The sequence below is a fragment of the Bos indicus genome, chromosome 18 (assembly GCF_029378745.1).
Source record: "Bos indicus isolate NIAB-ARS_2022 breed Sahiwal x Tharparkar chromosome 18, NIAB-ARS_B.indTharparkar_mat_pri_1.0, whole genome shotgun sequence".
Classification (NCBI taxonomy): domain Eukaryota; kingdom Metazoa; phylum Chordata; class Mammalia; order Artiodactyla; family Bovidae; genus Bos; species Bos indicus.
This window is the reverse complement of record NC_091777.1, coordinates 62619247-62637488: the sequence shown is the minus strand read 5'-3', so window position 1 is coordinate 62637488 and position 18242 is coordinate 62619247. Positions and strand designations below refer to the sequence as shown.

The 18242-nt window shown below is 60.2% G+C and overlaps 2 protein-coding genes across 3 annotated transcripts; one reads left to right on the top strand and one right to left on the bottom strand.

Moving 5' to 3' along the window:
* The first annotated feature begins 67 nt into the window (after positions 1-67).
* On the top strand, positions 68-11017 carry ZNF865 (zinc finger protein 865). 2 transcript variants are annotated; one of them, XM_070771711.1, is made up of 2 exons: positions 68-149; positions 7443-11017. In XM_070771711.1, the coding sequence occupies exon 2, from the start codon at positions 7469-7471 to the stop codon at positions 10598-10600; it is 3132 nt and encodes a 1043-aa protein (XP_070627812.1). In that variant the 5' UTR covers positions 68-149; positions 7443-7468; the 3' UTR covers positions 10601-11017. The 2 variants fall into 2 exon arrangements, with proteins under 2 accessions (XP_070627812.1, XP_070627811.1); XM_070771710.1 differs by lacking the exon at positions 68-149 and adding an exon at positions 1020-1252.
* A 2512-nt stretch (positions 11018-13529) lies between these two features.
* Positions 13530-16624, bottom strand: ZNF784 (zinc finger protein 784). The gene is given in 3 exon segments (XM_019980017.2): positions 13530-14552; positions 14555-15305; positions 16485-16624. Coding segments are annotated over 3 exon segments (963 nt in total). The 5' UTR covers positions 16563-16624; the 3' UTR covers positions 13530-14418.
* Between the last annotated feature and the right edge of the window lie 1618 nt (positions 16625-18242).

Below are 18242 nucleotides of genomic sequence, written 5' to 3'. Positions count from 1 at the left end.
GGCCTAGGATAAGGGGACTGAGGACGGGGAGGGGCTTAAGCAAGTGGGCGGGTTGGCGGGCAGAAACAGGGCGTTTAGAGGGAATGGATGGTTTATCCGACGGGAGGGGCTTCAAGGGGAAACTGCTGGAGAGCAAGGTGTTGGGACAGGTAGGACTTGAACTGTGAGGATGCTGAGCGGTGGATATAACTGCTGTGCAGGCCAAGGGGAGAGAAGAGGGTCCTTAAGAGAGGAGTACCAAAGGAGAGTCCCAGAGGAAAGCAGAGTTTAGGAGGAAGGGCTGGAGAGACTTGGGCTTAGCTGCTTGAAGTGGGGCTGAGTTAGAGGCGAGGCTTAGAGCGAGTATACGAGAGGGGCCGTGTAAAATGTGGTAAAGCTGTGTGGATCGAAACTTCAGCCTGCGTCAAAATCACCTGAAGGGTGTTTTAAAACGCAGGTCCCTAGGCCCTTCCCCCAGGGTCTGTGATTCAGGGAATCTGGGGTAGGGGGCTGGGAATTTACATTTCTAACGAATTTCCTGTGGCGCCATTGCCGCAGGTATTCAAGCCGCACTTTCAGACCCCCTGACTTAGCGAAATGCTTTGGAAGTGCGAAACAATTGAACGTGAAAGCGGTGAGAGAGGCGGGGGCTTAAATACTGAGAGCGGAAAAGGCGGGGCTCACGCTCAGGGGCGTGGCTCGGCCCCAGAAGCTCCGAGAGGCGGGGGTTACCAGGGAGAGGTGGGCTTCCAGAGAGTGGGGGCCTTTGAGACTGGGAGTACGGGGCAGACTTCAAGGGCTGGGTCGACGAAGGTGGGTTCTGAGGCGGTGAGCGGGGACTATGCTAAATAAGCTCCGAAAGAGGAGTCGTCGGGGCTGGGGCGGGGCTTAGGCGTTGATTTTTGCATAAGGGGCGTGGCTTAACGAGGGGCCCGGGGCGTGTGGGCGGTGCCCTAAGAAGGGGCAGGCGCACTGCTCTCCGCTCGCCCACCGGAAGCAGGGCCGGCTTCCCCCTGTCCCTGCGGCCCCCGAGCCAGCGCGCAGGCGCACTTCCCCTTCCCGGTCTCCGCCGCCGCCTCCCCTTTCCGCTCCTCCACGCCGGCGCCTCGGAGACGGGCGCGATTTCCGCTTCCGGACGGGCGGGCAGGCGGGCGGCGCGGGGCTGCCGGGGAGGGGGAGGGGGTGGCACTTCCGGTCGGGCCCTCGGGTCTCCCCGGAGCGGCGGCGCCTCCTCCGCCTCCTCAGCCTCCTCCCGGCGGAGACCCCGGCGCCGGTGAGTGACGGGGCGCGTGGCCCGGGGGCCCGGGGGCAGCGTGGGCGGGGGGTCCCGCCCTGGCCCGTCTTGGTTCCCAGAGCGTTCCTATCAGTGCTTCTCGCGCCCGGCCCTCGCTGGGGGCCCCCCCATGACTGCTCCCCCAGAAGACTACTCCGGATAGCGCCCCATTACCGCCCCCAGTGCAGGACAGCTACCAGAGCGCTCTCATTCGTGGCGATCCCTCAGCTGCTGCCAGGGCCCCCCACTAAGGCTTTCTCATAGGTTCCCTTTCTACACAGCCCCCCCGTCTTTGCTTCCTGAAGGACAGCCCCCAAAATGCCATCGGCATTGCTCGTCCCCGTGCAGAGCAGCTGTCCGTGAACCCTCCCTTTGGTATTCTTGTAGGTTGCTTCGCAAGAGTGTGGTATTAGTGTTTTATAGCAGACCCCTATTTTCTCTGTCCACGCACAACAGCCCCCAAAGCTCCTAACCACCCCCCCAACGCCCCTTTCGTTACTGTAAAAATACATTGCATTCTGATCAGCCGCCCAAAATACCTTTTTTCCTTTTCTCCCCCACCCCTCCCCATAATAATCCCCCTTGAGAATATTGCTTTCGATGACCGACACCCTCACTCCCCACTTCCATAAACAGCTCCCCCTAGAGTTGTGCTCTCACACACCCTCCCCCCTTTCAGGTAGGAATAGCTGCCGGTTTAGCCCCAGGCTCCCCTGAAACCCCACCCCCCACCCCGCCCTCCTCGGGGTCAGCGCCTGTCTGGGGTCCTCCCAGGGAACCCCACGTGAGGCTTTCCCCTCAGAAAGCTCCTCTGCCCCTGGCCCTAACAGCTCACATCCTCACCTGCAGCTTGTCCCCACGCCCCTTCTCCTGGACTCCCCAAGGAAGACCCAGCTTCAGCCGCCTCTTCCCTTGGACATGCATTCGTTCACTCTTCACTGAACGAATATGCACTTGCTGTTCCAGGTCCAGGGTGTACAGCGTGAAGGGGAGAGAGCCATACAGTCTTTGTTTTGTGGGTCTTTACAATCTGGTTGAGACAGATCAAAAGCAAGTAAACAAGATCGGTGCTGTTTTCTGGGTTTTTCTGAGAGCCTTAAGAGCTACTTCAGAGGTGAAACCTGAATTAGCACAGGCAACCTCGCCACGGAAAGATCTGGGTGAATTGTTCCCAGGCAGAGGCCCTGAGGTGGCTGTGAGCGTGCTGATGGGAGGGGCAGCAGGGGAGGTGGTGAGGTTGGAGCAGAGGAGTGGAAGGGAGGATGAGGGGGGAGACGGTGTGATCTCACAGGGCTTCAGAGGTGGGGGCATTGTGATCAGTCACCTGGCCTTGATCAGCTCTGCGGAGCCCAGAGCATTCTTCATTTGTTCATTCTTTTCCTTTGTTCAACAACTGTTCAATGAACACCTGCTACACACTGGGGATGCAGCAGAGAACAAAACAGACAGCCCTGTCCTCGTGGAGTGCATATGCCAGCTCTGGGGCAGACAATTAAAAAGCAAAATATAGATACTTGTGTGAAAGAAATACAGCAGGGTAAGAGCATAGCAGGGCCGCAGTGTCAGAGGAAGTGACAGGAAGGCCTCTTTCAAGAGATCCCTGTCCCCCCAGCACCGAGAAGTTAGATCGGTGTGTAGACTGCTCTCCTGGACAGCTGCAGTCCTCCAGGGGGGATGGGGGGCTCCTTAATGCTCCCCTCTCCCGGGAGTGAAATGGTTAAGAGCATGAAACCTGGCTCGCACTAGCCTTCATATCTCTGAGCAGACCACTCCCTATTTCCAGGCCTCATTCAGTCACTCATTTAACACATTTGTCGAGACAGGCCCTGTTCTAAGTGCTGGAGCTAGACCAGTGAACAAGTCAGATGCAAATCTTGCCTGCTTGGAGCCCACCTCCAGGAGGGGCAGTCCAGCAACAAATAGAACATACGTGGTGGTACTGACTGGACGGCATGGCAACCCACTCCAGTATTCTTGCCTGGAGAATCCGCATGGAGTCCTGTGGGCTGCAGTCCATAGGGTTGCAAACGCACACGCGCATGCACTGACTGGAAAGGAGAGAAGCGAAGGAGGCTGGGGTGAGCAGGAATGTTGCTCTGGGTGACAGGTCATAGTGGTCCTGGAGCACCCTGTTGAGAAGACAGCATCTGAGCAGACGTGAAGGAGATGAGGGGGTGAGAGAGCCGTATGTATGGGAGTCCCAGCCTTCCAGGCAGAAGCAACAGCCTGTGCAAAGGCCCTGGGGCAGCGATGGAGCCGGCATGTGGCCAGAGCTGCCAGGAGGCAGCTGGGGCTGTGGAGGTCTTCTCTGACCTCTGAGATGTCACTGCAGGTTTTGAGCAGAGGAGCAACAGTGACATGGTTCGGTCTTAGTCTTCTGTCTACTAAGTGAGAACAATAATAAAGCTTATCTTTTTCCTTATTTCGTATTTATTTGGCTCAGTTGGTCTTAGTTGCGGTGCGCGGGCTCCGTAGTTGCGGCATGTGGGATCTTCATTCCCCAACCAGGGATTGAACCCACTTCCCCTGCATTGCAAGGCAGATTCTTAACCACTGGATCACCAGGGAAGTCCCAGGAATGCTTATCTTGCGAGTCTGTTGTGAGTGTGATTGAAACAAGACACATAAAACAGTGTGATGCTGGTAGCATGGAGGAAATGCCAGTGGCCAGTCCTGGCGTTGTGTGGTGGCAGAGTGAGTGGGCAGAGTGTATTTCCGGCACAACGTGGAGTGAAGGCTTTTAAAAATTTTTATTTTGGAGAGAGAGATTGAAAGACAGCATGGAAATTCCCTGGTGGTCTAATGGTTAGGACCCCATGCTTTCGCTGCAGGGGGACCAGGTTCCATCCCTGATCAGGGAACTAAGATCTTGCAAGCCATGAGTTGTTACCACAAAAATAGAAAAAGATAGACAGCATGTTGTGAGGATAACAGCATGTCCTCTTGAACCTCATCACTGGCCTGCGATTCCTGGCCCTGCCACTTGTTGGTGGTATGACTTTAGGAGATTAATTGACCTCTCGGGCCCTCAGTCTCTTCCTCTGTAAAATGGGGTTAATAATCTGAACCATCTTCTAGGGTTATTGGGAAGACTCATTGAGTCAACACACATGAAGGATTTAAAAGGGTACTTGCCATGTAGGAAGCACTCAGGCTCCCCGTTACTGTGTGTCATTGTTATTGTCATTACAGATGAGAATCTCATCACAGGGCAGCTTTATTGCACCAGCATGGCCCACAGGTCTGGGCATCAGGGGCCTGGAATCCAGTACTTGCTTTCCCCTCCTTGGGGAAAGGCCCCCTCCCACTTCTCTGTTTCCTTCCTTGTGCAATGGATCCAGTAATGTACAGGACGTTAGGAGGCATCAGGGTGATGGTCCACATGACACCCATCAGACAGTAAACACAAGTTGTTAGGACTGTGACTGCAGTTGCTGTGGGACTCCTGCCCCTTGGGAGGGGCTACCCCCTCAGGCCACTCTGCACGAAATACACCATACATCTCCCCTTAGAAAGACAGCAGTTTAAGACTCAGGTCCCCGGAGACAGGAAATGTGGCTCCTTTCCCAGTGGAAATAGTTGTGAGCCCGGTCAGTTTTGTCCTTCAGTCCCACCGCCTGCATCTCTCAGCCGCAGTCCTTCGGCATCTCACCTGCCCTGGAGGCCCTCTTCACGACATCATTTCCACCAGAACTCATCCTCCTGGGCACACCTCGACAATATCAGCTGCATCTCTGCTAAATGCTGCCACCCCACCCCCACCCCCCGCCAACCCTGGAAGTACTGTTCAGCACAGTCGATTCCCTTTATTCAACGAATTTATATCAGTAGACACCAACAGCTACAAGTTTGCCTCTGAGCCCAGCTTTAGCTGCATCTAACTTTTGTTACTTTTCCATTTTTGTCCATCTGATTTCCCACTGGTGATGAGGGAGGGTGCTGTTTAATTCCCACATTTCAGCAAATAACTTACCGAGTAGCCACGCTGCGCCAGGCGCTGTGCTAGGTGCTGGGCGCCCAGTGGTGAGCCACACAGGCCAAGTCTTCACTGTCTTAGGCGAGGAGAGCCGACAGTAAAGCGACAGCAAGAGGAAATATGCGCAGTATATTGGCAGCAGTGGCTTTGGTGAAAAAAGTGCAGCAGGATGAGGGGTGCACGTCCCCTCTCCTGGAGGCAACATCGACCCGGAGCAGAGGGGGTTAGGGCAGGGGGCGTGAGGTCTGGGGAAGAGGGTCCAGGCAGGAGGGAGCAGCCGCACCGCCTCACCGCCATGTGTTCAGGAAGGTAACCCCCCTCCCACCCAGCCCCTGTAGAAAGGCCCCTCATAACCCAGAGAGCGCCCCCAAAGTAAGGCTCCTGTCCCCCCAGTTCCACCCTCACCTTCCTCCTCCTCGGGGAACCTCCTTGTGCGTGCGCGTCATGGCGGGGATTCCGAGGGTGCTGGCCTGGGGGAGCGCCCCGCAGCCTTAGCTGTGTGCTTGGGGGTGGGGCGGGGCTTCATCCCGGACCCGGCCCTGCCCCCGTGGGGAGCTCCCTACCCACCCCCCCCCCATCCTTCACATGCCTCCCCACGGTCCCCTCCCCAGCCCACTCCAGCACTGCCTCCTGGACTCGGCTTCGCGCACAGGCTTCCACCAGCACCTGGCCACGCCTTTGCTCGTTCCGGAGATCAGATCAACCAGCCGAGTGTGAAGGGCATGGGCTGCCTAGTCGCACCCAGGGACACCAGGAGCTGGAGGCTAAAAATACTGACCTCCGGGCAGGGGTCGGGGAGGCACTCACCTTTCACCTGTCTGGGGACAGAGGCAGCCCAACGGGCAGGTGGCGCGGACGGGCCCACTGGCCCCTGGGGTGGTCTGGCCGCAGGGCCTGGGCCCCAGCAGAGCGGGGACAGTAGCTAAGAAGCACGCCTGACCGGGCGGACCCTTCTCCCCGTGGCACTCCACCCGCTCAGTGGAGGCATTTCCCGGGGCCCCTGGTGGATGTCAGGCTGAGATCAACTGCAGGGGACACTGGATTGAGGCAGACGGATGCTGGCCAGCTGCAGTCTGGAAGGAGAGGTCCTGGAAAAGTGCTTAGAGAACGACTGCTGGGTGGAGGGAGCAGGAGTTGCCCCCAGGGGCGAGGGCGGGAACCCCCGCTCCTGGACCACCTGCCACCAGGCTCCTTCCAGGCGCGTGATGCCCATGAAGGTACACGTAGCTCCAGGGACTGGGCCAGCGAGCTCTGCCAGCCAGCCCCCTTAAGTCCCCCTCCTTCTGGGGGTCAGCGCCCCCTTTACAAGCATAGGTCAGGATGGGGATGGGGCTTAAACCCTGGCCCGGCATGTTTCCTACTGTTGCTTGTTTTTCCTCTCAGGCTGGCAGCGCCTCCTTCCTACCTGGTAGGTAGTGCAGGAACTACCCACATGGCCCTCCTCCCAGCTCTCCCCCCGCCCCCCCCCCACCCCGTTTGTCCTGACTTTGTGTTCCTACTATGAGGATGAGAATCCCCAGAGGGCCCCGAGTGTTCACCGGACCCACCGTAGCTTGTCCGGTCCTCGCAGCAGCCTTGGGAGACAGGGACATGCTTTGTCACCTCCACGTGTAGATGGGGAGGTTCAGGCACAGACAGGTTCAGGAACTTGTCCAGGGTCACACAGCGAGAGGCTAGCAGGGCATCGTGGCTCCACAGGCCACCCTCTTAACCACTCTGATTGAAACTGTTCTTGTCTTTTGGCAAAGGCAGAACCTGAGGGGTTTGGGAGCACAGGGCTTGGGCTAGTGCGTGTGTGGTGGTGGGGGCTACAGAGAAGAGGGCCTGGGCAACCCAGCCTGGAGGACTGAAAGTGTTTCACAGGGGCCTGAGACCAGAGTCAGAACAAGGCGTGCCGGCGGTGTTGGGGATGGATGGAGATGTGTGGGAACCGCGGGAAGAAGGGAGAGGGGGAATCTCTGGAGGAGGAAGGAGACGAGGGCCAGAGAGGTCGCGGGCAGGAGGCGGCAGGCCCAGTGGGATAGGTCAGTCAGCGTGCCAGCGGAGCCCTGGGGGAAGACCACTCGCTGCGGGGGAAGGACAGAGGGACCGACGGGCGAGGACGGATAGTGGGGGGGGGGGGGGGGCCCGACTGGTGCCTGTGGCTCTTCTAGTGCCCGCAGCTAGGGGACCCCATGCGGCCCTGCCTCCTGAGCCCCGCTCTCTTCTCCGCAGGGTCCCCCGTCTCCCCGCCGCCCAGAATGGAGGCCAACCCAGCGGGCAGCGGCGCCGGGGGCGGCGGGAGCGGCGGCCTGGGGGGCGAGGACGGGGTCCACTTCCAAAGCTACCCCTTCGACTTCCTGGAGTTCCTCAACCACCAGCGTTTCGAGCCCATGGAGCTGTACGGGGAGCACGCCAAGGCGGTAGCTGCGCTGCCCTGCGCGCCGGGGCCCCCGCCACAGCCGCCGCCACAGCCACCGCCGCCCCAGTACGACTACCCGCCCCAGGCCAGCTTCAAGCCCAAGGCCGAGGCCCCCTCCTCGTCGTCCTCCTCGTCCTCGTCCTCCTCCTCGTCCTCGTCGTCGTCTTCCCAGGCCAAGAAGCCCGACCCGCCACTGCCGCCCGCCTTTGGGGCACCGCCGCCCCCGATCTTCGACACGGCCTTCCCTGCCCCGCAGTGGGGCATCGTGGACCTCTCGGGCCACCAGCACCTGTTTGGGAACCTGAAGCGCGGGGGGCCGGCCTCCGGGCCAGGGGCCGCGCCGGGGCTGGCCGCGCCCCCGGGGACCCCTGGGCCACTCCCCGCTGCCTCGCAGGCGCCGCCGGGTCCGGCGGCGGGGACAGCAGGCTGCGACGCGGCCAAGGATGACAAAGGCTACTTCCGGCGGCTCAAGTACCTGATGGAGCGGCGCTTCCCATGCGGCGTGTGCCAGAAGTCCTTCAAGCAGTCCTCGCACCTGGTGCAGCACATGCTCGTGCACTCGGGCGAGCGGCCCTACGAGTGCGGCGTCTGCGGCCGCACCTACAACCACGTGTCCAGCCTTATCCGCCACCGCCGCTGCCACAAGGACGTGCCGCCGGCTGCGGGCGCCCCGGCGCCACCGCCGCTCCCGCCGCTGGGCCTGCCAGCGCCTGCCGCGCCCTCCTCGGCGCCCCCTGGGCCCCCGGCCGCGCCCACCGATGGCAGCGCGGCCCCCGCGGGCGCGGGCGTCGGGGTGGCCCCTCCAGTGGGGACGGCGGCGGCGGCGGGGGGTGGCGACGGCCCGTTCGCCTGCACGCTGTGCTGGAAGGTGTTCAAGAAGCCCAGCCACCTGCACCAGCACCAGATCATCCACACGGGCGAGAAGCCCTTCTCGTGCTCCGTGTGCAGCAAGAGCTTCAACCGCCGGGAGAGCCTCAAGCGCCATGTGAAGACGCACTCGGCCGACCTGCTGCGCCTGCCCTGCGGCGTGTGCGGCAAGGCCTTCCGCGACGCCGCCTACTTGCTCAAGCACCAGGCGGCGCACGCGGGCGCTCCCGGGCCGCGGCCCGCTTACCCCTGCGAGCTGTGCGGCAAGTCCTACTCAGCGCCGCAGAGCCTGCTGCGCCACAAGGCGGCGCACGGCCCGCCCGCTGCCCCCGACGCGCCCAAGGACGCGGCGGCCCCCGGCGCGCCGCCCGCACCCGCCTTCCCGCCGGGGCCCTACCTGCTGCCCCCGGACCCGCCCGCCTCAGACGGCGAGAAGGCGGCGGCGGCGGCGGCTGCGGCAGTGGTGTACGGCGCCGTGCCCGTCCCGCTGCTGGGCGCCCACCCGCTGCTGCTCGGCGGGGCCGGCCCTGGCGGGGCTGGGGGCTCGGGCGCCGGCACGCCCGGCAAGACGTTCTGCTGTGGCATTTGCGGGCGTGGCTTTGGGCGCCGCGAGACCCTGAAGCGGCACGAGCGGATCCACACGGGTGAGAAGCCGCACCAGTGCCCGGTGTGCGGGAAGCGCTTCCGCGAGTCCTTCCACCTGAGCAAGCACCACGTGGTGCATACCCGCGAGCGGCCCTATAAGTGCGAACTCTGCGGCAAGGTCTTCGGCTACCCGCAGAGCCTCACGCGCCACCGCCAAGTGCACCGGCTCCAGCTGCCCTGCGCCCTGGCCGGGGCCGCTGGCCTCCCCGCCGCCCAGGGCGCCGCGGGGGCAGCCGGCCCGAGCAGCTCAGCCGCGTCTGGGGCCGCCGCGGACGGGCTCAGCTACGCCTGCTCGGACTGTGGCGAGCACTTCCCGGATCTCTTCCACGTCATGAGCCACAAGGAGGCGCACATGGCCGAGAAGCCCTACGGCTGCGACGCCTGTGGCAAGACCTTCGGCTTCATCGAGAACCTCATGTGGCACAAGCTGGTGCACCAGGCGGCCCCCGAGCGCCTGCTGCCGCCCGCGCCCGGCGGCGCCCAGCCCCCGGAGGGCTCCGGCGGCACCGACGCGGCCACCGTGCTGGACAACGGGCTGGCCGGGGAGGTGGGGGCAGCCGTGGCGGCGCTGGCCGGGGTGTCCGGGGGCGAGGACGCTGGTGGGTCCGCCGCGGCCGGGGGCAGCGGGGGCGCCAGCGCAGGCCCCGAGCGCTTCAGCTGTGCCACCTGCGGCCAGAGCTTCAAGCACTTCCTGGGCCTGGTGACCCACAAGTACGTGCACCTGGTGCGCCGGACCCTGGGCTGCGGCCTGTGCGGCCAGAGCTTCGCGGGCGCCTACGACCTGCTGCTGCACCGGCGCAGCCACCGGCAGAAGCGAGGCTTCCGCTGCCCGGTGTGCGGCAAGCGCTTCTGGGAGGCGGCCCTGCTCATGCGCCACCAGCGCTGCCACACGGAGCAGCGGCCCTACCGCTGCGGCGTGTGTGGCCGCGGCTTCCTGCGCTCCTGGTACCTGCGGCAGCACCGCGTGGTGCACACGGGCGAGCGCGCCTTCAAGTGCGGCGTGTGCGCCAAGCGCTTCGCGCAGTCGTCCAGCCTGGCGGAGCACCGGCGGCTACACGCTGTGGCGCGGCCCCTGCGCTGCGGCGCCTGCGGCAAGACCTTCCGCTACCGCTCCAACCTGCTGGAGCACCAGCGGCTGCACCTTGGCGAGCGCGCCTATCGCTGCGAGCACTGCGGCAAGGGCTTCTTCTACCTGAGCTCCGTGCTGCGCCATCAGCGCGCGCACGAGCCGCCGCGGCCCGAGCTCCGCTGTCCCGCCTGCCTCAAGGCCTTCAAGGATCCCGGCTACTTCCGGAAGCACCTGGCGGCCCACCAGGGTGGCCGGCCTTTCCGCTGCTCCTCCTGCGGCGAGGGGTTCGCCAACACATACGGCCTCAAGAAACACCGCCTGGCGCACAAGGCTGAGGGCCTGGCGGGGCCGGGAGCAGGGGCCGGCCCGTTGCCCGGGAAGGACGCCTGACCGGGGAGTGTGCCTCCCCATCGCCACTCCCATCAGACGTCCCCTCCCGGACTCGTCCCTCGGGGACGCGGACCTCCTCCTGCCGGCCCTCCCATCCATCATCCTTCCGAACTTAAGACAGACTAGTCTCCTCCCCCAAGGCCCATGTCGTGCAGACCCTAGCCTGCCTCTCTCCACCTGGACCTCCCTGGCCCTCTCCTCCTCCTATCGGACACTGAACTCGACCCTCCGTCCACCCCTGATGTGTACCCCTCTCCAGCCCCCCTGCCCCAGCAGCCTGCAGCCCCCTCGGTGAGCTGGGTGGAGCCGGGTCTGGACAGCCTCTCCCCCTTCCCCGGCAAGCTGGCCGGACAGCGGAGCGCGAGCGGTTCGGGAGGGCACGGGGTGGGGGCCTGGGTGCTCTTGGTTTGTGGGGGTGGGGGGCGGGGGGCAGACGCGGCTTGTACAGAGCGGAGAATAATAAATCTTATCAACAGGGCCGCTGGAGTCCCTTCTTTCGTCCCAGGGGAGGGGGTTGAGCGCTGACAAACGGAAGGCTGAGAACTTCGGCTTCCTGGGATGGTGATTTCCCAACACCTTCTGCCTTGCCCTGCCTCTCTCTGCTTTTCCTCAATCAGCTGGTAGTCACTGAGGCTTCACCATGTCCAGGCTCTGGGCTCCCAGTGGAGCACGTGCAGAACAAGACAGGTTAAGTCATGGCTCTGGGAACCGACCAGGTACCTGGACCCCGTTCCCTTCAGAATGCTTTTGTGGTTTGTTTATTCCACGGCCAACATTTCCCCAGGGCCCATCTGCCCAGCCCTTTGATGGACACTGGGGAAACATTGGCACTGGCGGGGAAGAACCTGCTTGCCATTGCAGGAGTCGTAAGAAACATGGTTTCGACCCCTGGGTCGGGAAGACCCCCTGGAGGAGGGAATGGCAACCCACTCCAGTATTCTTGCCTGGAAAATTCCATGGACAGGAGCCCAGCGGGCTGCAGTCCATGGGGTTGCAAAAGTTGGACACGACTGAGTGACTTAGCACCGGGAAACATGAAGTGGACACGTTCCTGGCCCTCAAATGAGCCGGAAGAGAGCTGGTGAGCCAGGGCTGTTTATTATACAGCCCATTTACAGAATGTCTCCCTCCAGGGTGACTTTGTGGAACTCCAGAAGCCCTTTCACAGCCCTCATTTTGGTCCTCAGAGCAGTGAAATATATGCCCTGTGAGGCTGACTTAGCCCACTTGTCAGACGAGGATGCTGAGGTCCCCGAGATGAAAGGCTCCAAGGATACCTAGCAGGTTCGTAGTAGCCCTGGGCCTACAGTCCTGGGTGCCTCAGGACTGAAACCTGGAGACCAACTCAGGTCAGGGGTCACTGCCTGGGTGAGTCCAGTTTGACCCACGAGAGGGCAGGAAGCCAGTGTGGCCACCTTGCTCTAATGCCAGAGACCCAGCAGGTGACAGACCTGGCGTGGGACTCAAAGTGAGTCACATGGATGCTGTGCACCATGCTGTAGAGGACGTGGAGTCTCCCAGGGGGTTGAGAGCATGGCACACTCTCCGCATCAGACTGGAGGGGCTAACGAGGCTCTCAGGAGGAGCAGGACATCCAGGGGATGACAGGGCTGTGGAAGCTTGCCAAGTGATGTGGGCATTGAATTCCAGGTGGAGGATTAAAGCGTGTCCAAGTCAACCCAGCTGTTCCAGCCAATTTTGAATAGATTGGTGTGGCCGGAGATGCCGAGGGTTGGGGACTGGCTCCTGAAGAGCCACAAATCCCAAACAGCAGAGCTCGGATGACCTTGGAGTCAGGAGTTGGAGGCAGGCAGCTGCTGGATCTGAGCCACTGATTCCGGTTTAGCCCATGGGAGGGGAAAAAAAAAAGACTTGGCTGCCAAACTTTGAACGTGGAACGATTTTACATATGGGGACTTGCCTGGTGGTCCAGTGGTTAAGACTCAGAAACCCAGTGCAGAGGGCCGGGGATCAATCCCTGGTCGGGGAACTAGATCCTACATGCACAACTAAGACCCAATGCAGCCACGTTAAAAAAAGAGAGCGAGTTCACATAATAGAAACAGCAATGCAACTTTTGAAAATTTGGAAGACCTAGCAACGTGGTCTGCATCCGCCCGGGGCCAAGTAGTCCTTGCTGTCTTTGGATGTGGCATGTACTCTCCGAAGTGCTGCAGCACTGTCACATCCCACGTGTCAGTGGGCCCACTTCACCTCGCTGGTCCTGGTGTTTCTCCTCGAAACCCCTCCACCTTCCTCACTCACATCATCATGAAGTGCCTATAGGCACTCACATTTGGGATCCCTCCTCGGGGCCACAAGGAGCTGGGGGTTGGTGACAAGGTGGGGATCTGTGTTTCCAAAGGGTGGGTCCAGGTGGCCACAGCCTGGAGAGTGAGGAGGGCGGGGGCCCCGACCTGTGAGACTTGTCGGCTTGGTCTTCAAGGGTAGTGATGATGAAAAGAAGCGTTCAGATTCCAACAACTGGAAATTGATAAGGGATTAGACGGATGGGTGAAGGGTGAAGATGGCTTAAGGAACCCACCAAGCTGTGTAGCTTGGGTGGTGATGTCCACACCAGGGGCATCTCCTTGGTGAAAACAGAATTCTCTTTCATCTATGGGATGTCTTGTGGGGGTGTTGGGTGAACAGGAAGAGGTGTGAGTCCTGGGCTCCCCTTCCTGAAGCATACCAATCCTGGGAGCCCCTTCATATTGCCGAACTTCCCTGACCCCTAGTTCCACAGCTGAACCGCATAGCTTCTCTGGATAGCCAGAAACTGTCCACCGCCAACGCCTCCCCCGACCACCCCCTCCCTGGTTCTAAAGATGAGGAAACAGAGGTTTGAAGAGAGTCACAACTCACTGCTGGGGACAAGACCCTAGGGTAGCCCTCCTACCCACCCCGCAAAACAAGATCAACATAGAGAAACCCTTCAGAAATTCCTTTAATAGGAATAGCACTGGAGGCCTCCCACATCCAGCCCCCAGGTCCTCCTCTGCCCCCACCCCAATGACTCATCTCCTGCCCCACACCCGCCACAGGCCCTCCAGGACAGCTCCATCGGCATCCACCAACCCTTCCGTGGGATAGCCTGGGACTGGCCTGTAGGCTCTTTGCTCCCAATTGGTAGTGGAAGGGAATTAGATCCACTGGGGGCTACTTGGTAGCCCCCAGGAGAGCCTGGGCTCTGAGCCGACAGCTTTAAGAGGGGAGCAGCAGCTGGCTGAGTGTGGGCCATCTTTTTAGTTGTCTTGAAAGAGGAGTCTGGCTTAGGGGAGGGACCACCATGGGAGCAGGGGTCGGGCTCCTGGTGTCAAAACCCTTAGGGTCAGGCTTCCATCCTTGACACTGTGACTCGGGGACCCTCTGGCTTTGAGGTGACAGGGTCCCAGCTTCTTTATTGGAGGATCCAGCGGGCAGACTGAGGACAGGTGGGCAGTATCAGGGTCAGTGTGATCCAGTGAGGTAGGCGAAAGGGTCCGGCCTGGATCCCCCTGCCCCAAGAAGTGCCCAGGCTCTGCTGCGACAAGTGATGTCTTGCGCAAGGACAAGCCATCGGGGAGGCGGACGAGGCCATGACATCCAGCTCAGGTTTCTAGCACCCACAGGGCTGCCACTGTGCCTTTCTCGGAACCACACGCAGGGGCTGTGTGACTTGTGAGCGTCCTGAGCCTGGCTGTCCGTGCGCTCTCCCACGCCGGCCGCTCGTGGCCATCTCTGCGAGCTCTGACGTCACCCCACCCCGAACCTCTCCTCGTCCTCCCTGGCCTCTCTTACCCACCCACTCCTCCTCTGCAGCAATGTGCGCTCCCAGACTACTGGTCGACCTCCACCTTTACTCTGGCCGTCTCCCCACACCCCTCTTCAGGAGGGTTCCCTGCCCCACACCTGCTCCCCGGCCCCTCAGCCCCCGGTGCCAGCGGGCCCCCAGAGTCCCCCGGCCCCGGCCGTGGACATGGGTGCGCTGATGCTTGCGGAAGTTGGAGGAGTTGTTGAAAGTGCGGTCGCAGAGGCTGCAGCGGAAGGGGCGCTCGCCAGTGTGGATGCGCGCGTGGACGCTGAGCACCGAGGACTGGGTGAAGCCCTTGCCGCACACGCCGCAGTGGTAGGGCCGCTCGCCCGTGTGCACCCGCTCGTGGTCTAGCATGTCTGAGGAGCGGCGGAACGGCTTGGCGCAGAACCTGCAGGCGAAGGGCTTCCCCACCGCCGCGCCCGCAGCTGCCGCCGCCAGCACAACCTCCGACCTCTCCGGGGGCGCCCCGGTCCGCTGCTCTGGAGTCGCCGCCGCCGCCTCCGGGGGCCTCCGAGGGGCCCCCGGCTCTACCCCGTGTCGGTGCTGGTGCCGCAGCAGAGGGGCCAGGGCCTTGAAGGCCCGGGGGCAGAGCGCGCAGCGGTAGGGCCGCTCGCCCGTATGCAGGCTATAGTGGGCACGGAGGCTGGCAGGGCCGGGGCAGCTGTGGCCACACACATGACACCGGCTGGGGTCCCCACCCTGCCCGCCACCCTCAGCCCCCGCCAGGTGACCATGTTCATGGAACAGCAGCTCGGAGACCAGCCGGAAGGCAGCCGGGCACAAGGCACAGTGCAGAGAACCTGGCTCCGGGGGCTCGGGGACCAGGGTGGTGTCCGTCACCTTCACCACCTGGATCTCGATGAGGTCACTCGGGGGGGTGGCCGGGCGGCCATCATCATGCACCAGGACCTGAGTGGGGAGAGGGAGAAACAGAGGAGCCTGTGGACTCTGCCACACCCCACCCCCAACACGCCCCACTTATTAAAACGCTCTCTGCAGCCTACTGGGCCCCTCGATTTCTAGATTCAGCTCTCTATCCTCCGGGATTCTGCCCTATGACCATCAAGGCTTCCCCTCCTGCCCAAAATACATCACAGATCCAGCCATTTCTCTCCTCTACCTGCACTTAAAAGCCAATCATCTCTTGCCAAGTTTCCTAACCCTCTGAATGTCTCTGTGCCTACGCCTGCTCCCTTATAACCCACCTCCCCAAAGCAGCCCGAATGACCTTTTGAAAAATGGAAATCAGACAGCAGTCATTTTCCCACTCAAAACTGTCACATGACTCCAATTGCACTTAAAATCCCAAACCGTCATCTAACATCCACCATGACCCAGCTCCTCCTTCTCTCTCTGACCCCAGTGTAACTATAAGCCGGTACACAGCTGACTGCTCTCGTCTAAATTTAGCTCCCCTACCCCCCACTCTCTCAGCTCACTCTTTCCAGATCACAATTAAGTCTGGTTTATTGAGTCTCTTCCCCTATTCCACTGCGCGCTCCGAAAGAATACAGTTTATGTATTCGTTCGCCTCTCCATCTCTCTGGTCCAGGTAGGACTAGTAAATTCTGTTGAATGAATGAATGTCCTCAGGTACTCTCCCATCCTGAGCGCGTGTCCAAAGTCTCCTGGAACAGTCATTTCTTCCTCCACCCAAATCCTCTCCTGGGCATCAAGACGCATCCCTCAGATCCCTGCAGAATCATACCCCACCCCAGCGTGGATGCCCCAGCTATAACCCCACACCTTTGTCTTTGAGGGTCACCTTCCCAACCTACCTGGTTCGCTACCCCTAAAATTTCGGAGGCCCCGCCCCCTAATTAGACAAACTCCATCCCCTGGAACTCCTCTCCGAACTCATCAACAGCTCAGATGTCCCACCCACCCCTCCTCGGGGTCCACCCACCCAGGCCCCACCCACCACCCTCATTGGCTCCACGATAAGCCCCGTCCCCTCGCCCACCGAGAAGCTCCGCCCCCAGAGCCGGAGCCATAAATGCCACCCCCGCCCCGTCCTAAGTCCCGCCCCCAGCCCTGCGACCTCCTGCCATCTCGAGTCCCCAGCCTTGGCCCCTTCCTCGCCCGCACCACGTCCGGAGGTTCCGAGGATCGCGGCTCCGGGGCCGCTGAGCTCGGACTCGGGGGTTCCGGGCGCGCGGCGGCCATCTTCTGCCCAGGCCCCGCCCCCGAGGCCCGTGGTCGCCTCGGGAGGGGGCGTGGCCTGGGAATGGCGTCAGCGCCTTGGCGCAGGCGCACTGGAGGATTGGGCGGGGCATCCACGGAGCTGGGAAGAAAGTGGTGAATTTCTTCTAATCACCTGTCAGTGCCCTCAGGAGCCATTCTGCGTGGTGCGCTGGGTGCCAGAGAAACTAACTCGAATTTCTCTTTTTAACCTGTATGAGTAGGCTCTGGCAGTCAGTTGACACTGACCAGAATTGAATGATTTTTGTTTTCATGCTACACATTTTTGCGGTCACCTCCTCTGCATGGCTTGCCTTAACCCAGTGAGACCAAGTTTACCAATGTAAGGATTTTAAAGTCCATTTGCAGAAATACAGTCATCAAACAGCCACAGTGGTCGTACTGGGGTTTGTTAGCAAAAGACCTTAGGTGGTATGATGTTTGGGAGGAAAGAGCCCAAAGATGGGTTTTTACAGCACCAAGGACAGGGCTGAGGTCTTAAGAGTCCAATTCATTCTGTGGCCTGGTTGTGTGACTTTGAAAAGGTCACCACATTTCTCAGGGTCGTGCCTGCATTTCTCACACGTACAATGTAGATGGTTGTAAAACCCAATAAGAAAGAAATTTGCAAGATATTTGGATTGGAGCAACTTTAAATTGTTTTCTTGGGAGAGTAGGGGCATCAGTTCAGTCGCTCAGTAGTGTCCGACTCTTTTCGATGCCATGGACTGCAGCATGCCAGGCTTCCCTGTCCATTACCAACTCCCGGAGTTTACTCATGTCCATCGCATCGGTGATGCCATCCAACTATCTCACCCTCTGTTGTCCCCTTCTCCTCCTGCCTTCAATCTTGGCCAGCATGAGGGTCTTTTCCAATGAGTCTGTTCTTCACATCAGATGGCCGAAGTATTGGAGTTTCAGCTTCAGCATCAGTCCTTCCAGTGTATATTCAGGACTGATTTCCTTTAGGATGGACTGGTTAGATCTCCTTGCAATTCAAGGGACTCTCAAAAGTCTTCTCCAACACCACAGTTCAAAATCATAAATTCTTTGCTGCTCAGTTTTCTTTATAGTCCAACTCTCACATCCATACATGACTACTGTAAAAACCATAGCCTTGACTAGATGGACTTTTGTCGGCAAAGTAATGTCTCTGATTTTTAATATGCTGTATAGGTTGGTCATAGCTTTTCTTCAAAGGAGCAAGGGTCTTTTAATATCATGGCTGCAGTCACCATCTGCAGTGATTTTGGAGCCCCCGAAAATAAAGTTTGCCACTGTTTCCCCATCTATTTGCCGTGAAGTGATGGGACCGGATGCCATGATCTTAGTTGTCTGAATATTGAGTTTTAAGCCAACTTTTTCACTCTCCTCTTTCACTTTCATCAAGAGGCTCTTTCGTTCTTCTTCACTTTCTGCCATAAAGGTGGTGTCATCTGCATATCTGAGGTTATTGATATTTCCCCCGGCAACAGGGGAAGAGATGCTAAACATGACGATCATTCCTAAATTCTGCTTCTCCTTCTGGGAACATGATAAGGTTCCATTTTCCTTTGCAATTAGACGTGGCCTTGTGATTCTGTTTGCCCAATGAAATATAAGTGGAAGAGATGTGTGTCAACTTCAGCACAAGGTAAGAGCCAGCTCAACTATTGATCACTTTCC